At 43.5% G+C, this 7,489-nt stretch overlaps 1 protein-coding gene across 1 annotated transcript; it reads left to right on the top strand.

Moving 5' to 3' along the window:
• The first annotated feature begins 4,708 nt into the window (after positions 1-4,708).
• On the top strand, positions 4,709-5,586 carry LOC148743215 (uncharacterized). The gene has a single exon (XM_088724536.1). It carries the CDS (start codon positions 4,777-4,779, stop codon positions 5,104-5,106), a length of 330 nt encoding a protein of 109 aa, XP_088580662.1. The 5' UTR covers positions 4,709-4,776; the 3' UTR covers positions 5,107-5,586.
• The last annotated feature ends 1,903 nt before the right edge of the window (positions 5,587-7,489 follow it).

Here is a 7,489-nt window from a genome sequence, read left to right as displayed (position 1 = left end):
CCACCATACATGACTGCGGGCGGCTTCCTTCATGCGTGCGACTCCTGCGTGCGCCTTGTGTAGCTCACTTCGAATCTGCTCCTGTAAGGATTGAGGTATGACAGTTCGCAAGCCCCATAACAGACAGCCTTGCTCGACAGAGAGCTCATCCTTGCGGAGGAAGAATGGCTTGAGCTCAGGAATGGTGCAGAAAAAGGCAGGCCAGCCATATTGGGTCATTGTGGGAGCCTTTGCTAAGACTGGATTTCTAGCAGCTTGGCGTGCAATTTCTAAGACAGAAACAAAGTGTTTGCGTAATTGTACTGCCGACACCTGGGAAATTTTGCCCTCAATACTGGCATCCTTCCTGTACTGCAGGGGTAGTCTGGCCAAGGCATCAGAGCTGACGACTTCAGCAGAAAGCTTGAATTCAATTTCGTAGTGGTACGACGAGAGAAGCAAGGACCAACGCTGAAGACGCGCTGCTGCCTAAAAAGGTGTGGCAGAGTCTGGTGCAAAGATCTTTAGCAAAGGTTTGTGATCGGTTCGAAGTGTGAACTTGCGTCCAAATAGGTACATGTGGCACTTGGTCACGCCAAAAATGGTTGCTAAGCCTTCCTTCTCTATATTTGACTGTAATTCTTCCCACATGAATTTAGTACCTTGAGACATTTGCAATTGGTCTTTCGTCTCCGTTGGGGAAAAAGTGAAGTATGACAGCCCCTATACCATATTGGCTTGTGTCGCTTTTAAGAATTACTGGCAGTCTAGAATTGTAATGCACCAGCACATGTGAGGAAGAGAGAGATTCTTTTGCGTTGTTGAAGGCCTCTTCGCACTAGGGAGACCACAGGAACTCTTGATCTTTCTGGAGGAGCTGATTGAGTGGCTGAAGAATTGAGCTCAGATTGCGGATGAACTTCCCGTGGTAGTTTATCATTCCAAGGAAGGTTCTTAATTAGGGCAGTTTTCAGGGCGTCGTGCTTTCTTTATGGCTTCAACTTTATCCTCCGTTGGGGAAATTCCTTCAGCAGAGATGACGCAGCCCATACAGGTTACTGACCACTGCATGAACTTGCACTTGTTGAGCTGGAGTCGTAAGCCGTAACTGTCTAAGCTGCTGAGAACAGTGTTCAGATTCTGGATATGCTGTTCATCATCCTTGCCCGTGATCAGAATGTAATCTTGAATGGCTGCGACATGCTCAGGACCTTGAAGAATGATGTCCATGGTCCGTTGAAAAATTGCCGGGGATGAGGCGATACCGAACGGTGGCCTATTCTATGATATAGACCACGATGTGTGTTGATGATTACGAACTGCTGACTGTCAAGATCCAATGGGAGTTGCTGATAAGCATTCCTTAAATCAAGCTTGGTGAATTGTTTTCCGCCTCGCAACTTGACAAATACATCCTCAAGCAGGGGGACTGGATACTGAGGGACATTGAGTTGGGGGTTGACCGTAACAGCATAGTCTCCACATAACCGTGTGGTACTATCCGCCTTTGGAACATGAACCATGGGTGTTGCCCATTCACTGAATTCGACCTTTTCCACAAACTTTCGGATTCGAGTCGGTGGTACTCTGCATCTACTGCTTCCTGGAGAGCGTAAGGTACTGGGCGGGCCTTGCAAAACTTTGGCTTGGCATCCGGCTTCATCTCCAATTTAGCTGTGATTCCCTGAATAGTACCAAGGCCAGGCTTGAAGACATTAGAGTGACGCTGGAGTGTGTTTTGCAATTGTGACTCGACATCTGGAGTGAGGCCTGGATCTGAGACATGGATGCTACATATTTTCTTCCAATCCAGGTTGACACGAGAAAGCCAATTTCTTCCAAAGAGTGATGGTCCGGAGCCTTAACATCTTTAACTACAAGGAGTGGCACAGTGGCATGCTGATTTTGATACTTGAGTTGTACTTCGGCACTTCAACCGTGTGGATGTTCTGAGATTTAGACTTGTATGCATCTGTAATATGACCCGATCGCCCACAGGAATGGCATTATAGTTCCTGTATTTGCACTGGGAACGTGCGCGGCCTGTTTTCCCGCAACTAAGGCACTCAGAAGTGCTTTTGTTTTGATTTTGGTTAAGTGGCTTTTTGCCTCGGCCCTTGCATGGAGAACTGCGTGTTCTGCGGGGACGATAAGTCTGACGGCCAACAGAATCGGGCTTGTTTACCGGAGTAGCGTCCTCTCGAGAGAATGCAGCGACATCTGTCTCGGCAGCCTCAGCGCCGAGCGCTTTTTTGAGAGCGTCGTAAAAATTGTGTTCGTCGGTTAACAACTTTTTCTGGATCTCCTTGTTGCGAAGTCCACAGACCAGACGATCACGTAGAGCTTCATTCAGATGTGTGCCGAAGTTGCAGGTAGAAGCGAGGTGTTTGAGCTTGGCGGTGAAAGTGGAAACGCTTTCTCCTTCGAGTTGAATGCAGTTGTGAAATCGATATCACTCTGCGATAAGAAGTTTCTTCGGAGCAAAGTGGTCCTCGAGAATGGTTGCGAGATCACCGTAAGTTTTCTCCGAAGGAGCTTCTAGTGAGCACAGGTCCGAAAGGACGCCGTAAGCTATGGAACCGATGACAGACATCAGGGTTGTTCTGCGTTTGAATCTTTCGCCTGTATCCACTGGAATGCCCTTCGCGATAAAATACTGCTCCAAACGCTCCAAATAACGATTAATATTGGTGGAGGCTGGATCGAACTCTTCTATTTTGCCTAAGTTTGGCATGATTCCGTCCTCGTCGCCAGATATGTTATGTTTTTGGGTTGTAGAAGAGTTCACACACAAGATGGTGGGTCAAGAGCAAGATTATATTGATAAGAGCACGTGGTAACAATACCGCTGCATACTACGCGGGCTCACAACAAACGGAGAGGCAATACAGAACATCTCCATACTATAACAAAAGCAAGTAGATTAGATTATCAAATAAGAAATTGGTATACTATATTTATAATATTTTAGACCAATTTGAGAGAAGAGTGAATGTTTAAACCTTATGCCAGAAGGGAAAAAAAACATGTAAGAGTGGTGGTCATAAATTGAGGTTCAACTTTTTTCATTTGGATTTAACTCATTTTTACCATGGTAATTTTTTGGGTGAATCTTCATTTTGCGTGATTTTCAAACATCCTGTTATCAATAAAAGTCCCTAACAATATAATTATGTACTTACAGCCAGGTGAGACATAAGATGTCCAACAAAAGTTGTTGACAGATATTTACAAACTTGCAGTCTACCCATCAGAACCAGACGAAGAGGACAGAGGAACGATTGAAATTGGTTCTTCTGAGGAGGATGACGAAAGTTTTGATGATGAACCATTCGACAATGGACAAAATGCGGCTGTTTAGTAGAATGCTTATTTTCTTTTTGTTATCATTGGTACTACTATTATATATTACCCTGCTAATCCCCTGAGCTTTCCACACATAGCCATTTATAACCCACCCTAGGATAGGTTAGCAGCTGGGCTGCTGTGGGCATTAGCCTTGACATCAACCTCCCTGCATTGACACTCACCACCCTCCAGCCCTAGAATGTTAGCCCAGTTGCTGAGATGTGTCAGGGTACAGGCCTGGCTACCAATCCTGTAATGCAGGCTTTCAAAGCCCCTTTCAAGCCCCTTCCAACCTCAGAAACAATCGGATGAGAGTTTTTGTAAACCTATCCTCCACTCCCCCCGAGCTTTCCATGTAGAGCCATTTGCACCCCACCCTCGAAAAGATTAGTGGCTAGCTGAGCTGCATGCAGGCCCTAGCATTAATCCCATTGCATTTTCATCGGACAGGCTGGCTTGAAGGTGGGCGATGCCCGACTTCAATGGAAGTTCGGAGTCCTTATTCAGGATAACGCAGTAAAAATGCAAACAATTGGAAAAGCATGAAGACCTGGCTCACAATCTAGGCTAAAGAAAATAGATTCAGTCTAGATTTTGTGAGCTACGAGCCAATGAAATTGGTGTAAAGCTGAAGAAGTTTTTCCCTAAGGTGATAAAGAAAGACGGTTCAGACTTTAGGCCAAACAGTTTGCCGGTAATATTAGCGTACCTGCCGGACTGTCATTAAAAGGTTGTACGGAGCAGATAAATTTTCCTCAGTGTATTAGCATATCTGGGGGATAATGTGTAGTCACCCTTCGAATAGACATGATTTCTAGCGGGATGGTTACTGTTCAATGCCAATATGCCCAGTTCGCTTACAAATTTAATATGGTACAAACTTCAGATTTAACAAAGAAACACAGACGCCTACCTCTTTTGATACAAAGTTGGAAAATAATAATTTAGTTGATTATTTGGCTGTTTTTTCATCAATTCATAATTTAAACAGGTATACATCTATACTTATTGGATATTGTTCAAGTAGTCGCTAGAACCCATTACAGTTCTTATAGTACTTTAATTCCTTGTTTTCCATTTCAGAATTTACCTAAAACGTAAAGGAACGGTCGTAAATGTGTTTCTGAACAATGAAAATAATTATTTACTTTCGAAAATCATCGAATTTAGTTATTAGCATCACTCTTAACCGAAACGGAAAGAAACTATCCAATACAGTCGAACCTCGATTATCCGGACTATTCGATTATCCGGACTTTTTTCTCTAGTCCCAATTTTTTCATGAATGTTAATAAGTTGTGATCGTGAAAACTCGAAGTCGCAAAAAGCCCAATAATCCTTTCAAAGACTGTTGAAACAGCGTATTATCCCGTTGCGCTTTTCACAATTCGGACAAAATCGAGTCAAATTCACAGCCCGAATTCCGAGAGGATAATCATCGCTGAGTCCATGGTCGAAATGTTGGAGCATGTACAGCAACTTGACAATGAAGAAATGCCTAATGCTCGCGATGTGGAAGACTGGCTTAATCTGGAAAACGAGCTCCCGAATTCACCGGAAATGTCTGATGAAGAGATTTTAGCCACCGTTGTCGGAGATTCGACGGAAAGCGAAAGTGTACGTAGCGATGAGGAAGATGAGGGCGAGGACGAGAAACTAGTATCGACTAAAGAGGCAGTGCAATGTCTCAAAAAATACTCGTCGTGGATGGAATCACAGAACGATATTGACCCTGTGCAGTTAAAGCAGCTAAGACGAACGATGGACTTCGCAGTGTGATCAAGCTACAAGTCTTTGAAGCAAAGAAACATGCTTGAACATTTCAGACCTTTGTAAATACCTGAACTGAATGTTTTATTTGTAAATATATACAGGCTGTGCAGATTTCACATGATGTTTTCTTCACCTTGTGTACTTTTGTTTACATTTCTATGTCAGAAACATTCATATTTTCCATTATCCGGACTCTCGTTTATCCGGACTATTTACCGAGATCCCGACGAGTCCGAATAATCGAGGTTCGACTGCAGCCGTAAAATGACGAACATTTTAACCGTTAGCCTCACTGAGACCCTCCAGTAGTCTTTACATCTTTACATCTTTATTTAACAACGGTAACATATTAACTTTACACAAATTTTCTAACAGATGGCCCTCATATTCCCACCCATCTCACCCCAGGGGAGGACATCCATCACACAGTAATCTCGTGCGTGGGAAATTAACGTCTCTTGCCATTTATTCGTCCCTATCCGAGAGGACTAGAATATCTATTTCTTGAATGTTATAGAAAGGTAGCATATTCTTCTCAATTACTTTAAGACCCGGTGAGTGTTGATCCGGCCGGGACTTGAACCCTCGACCTCCCGCACAACAGTCCAGCGCTCTATCCATTGAGCTAACCGAGAGGCGGTTAGTGAGTAGTGATGTTTCAAGGGCTGATTATAGATCACCAACACACACATACATTCTTCGTGATAGTTTCCATGAAGTTCGCGTGTACGATTTGTGCCCGACAATATTGTAACCGTTGCAGGAATGAAATAATTTAAATCATCTTATTGTGCCATACTACCTCACCGTTTAGTATATTCTAAAACAACTATTCATCTCTGTGTCAGAGGCTTGCGGTGGATGTTACAGTGGGAATGAAAGTGAAGAGAAAATCAATAATCTCTTTATTGATTTTAGGAAGGCTTTCGGTACTGTACCTCATGTTACTCTATTAATAAAGTTGAGAAGAGACTTTGGCACTACGGGTACACTACTGGACTGGTTAAGAAACTATTTAAATGGAAGGTAACAGTTCACAGTTGTAAATGGGGTTAGGTCAGATCTGTTGCCAGTGACTATTGGTTTACCCCAGGGTTCTGTATTAAGCCCGACATTATTTGACATATTTACAAACGACTCACCATCGATGGTTCAATCAGGGTCGCTATATATGTTCGCTGACGACACGACAGTTTTCTGCATCGGAGACGCAGCAGACATGGCAATTGCACAGTTAGATAAGGCTTTACACGAAGTTTGTACTTGGTGCCTAAACAACCAGCTAATACCTCACCCTGGTAACAGTGAAGTGATGCTGCTCAGCTCGATAAATCTGATGGGCCCTATTGCTCCTGCGTTCTTAGGAAGTTTTAACTTTAATTGGGTCTCGAAAACAGGCTTGCTAGGCCTGACGGTCGATCACAATATAAATTCAAAAGGAATGCGTTATGTATGCATGCCAACATGGCCGCCAAGCTTTCTAGTTCTACAATTTTACTTTACTTTCTACTATTTCCATTGATATTTCTGCCTTCGGTACGCGCTCAATCGGGAGATAATGGCAGCAAGTATTTCTTTTCTGTTCGAGCAGTAGATGAAAATGAACGAGCTGGTCCATTTAGTGATCCGTGTACTGTCTCACTAAATCCTCACAAAGTCGCATGATATATATTTAACTCGACGAATAGTCATTTATTTCAAGTGAAAGTCCCTTCTGAGCGAGCTGGTCAAACTTGGTTGAGCAAAAACCTATCGAACGCCCCGAAGAGACCAGTTGTAGCATGGAGAAAGCGTGGTTCTATTTGCTTCTTTCTCCCATTTAAAGATCTTACAGAATGTATGGACGTTCATGCCAATCCAGGACCTCCAAGGACTCCAACTGACTCCAGTAACTTGGTCAATTTACAGCCAGAGAGACCCAACAACGAGGATAGCCCTCATTTGTCATCATTTGCGGTTGGTAGGGTTTATAGCCTACAGGAATTATTTGCTCTTCGTTCCCAAAAGTATCATGACCAGGAATTCAGGACTTGTCTTGGGAAACTTAAGGCAAACGGACTTCTAAGATAACGTGGTGCTCCGCGTTCCAGAGCAGAGAAGCCTAATGCCAGTCCAAGACCAATTCCAAGTAGGATAACTTGTAGCGAACTTGGTAAACAACCCCGAACAAGCAGTATAGCCATCCGCGAATTTGATAAGCCAGCGAGAGCGGTGAATTAGAGCGTCTTAAGGAAGGTCAAACATCAGAAATCTTATATACCTGTTATCCTGTCAACTAATGTGAGAGCATTAACGAACAAGGTGGATGAGATTCAACAAATCGCGGAGCTCAACTCTGTAGGCGCTATTTACATTACTGAAACTTGGCTGTCGCCTAATGTGCCAGATT

Source organism: Stylophora pistillata, chromosome 1 (assembly GCF_964205215.1).
Source record: "Stylophora pistillata chromosome 1, jaStyPist1.2, whole genome shotgun sequence".
NCBI classification, from domain to species: Eukaryota; Metazoa; Cnidaria; class Anthozoa; order Scleractinia; family Pocilloporidae; genus Stylophora; species Stylophora pistillata.
The sequence above is the reverse complement of the archived record's forward strand: the minus strand, read 5'-3'. Positions and strand labels throughout refer to the sequence as shown.

Coding starts and splice junctions, on each gene's coding strand:
- LOC148743215 (XM_088724536.1), top strand. CDS start 4,777: ATGGTCGAAATGTTGGAGCATGTACAGCAACTTGACAATGAAGAAATG.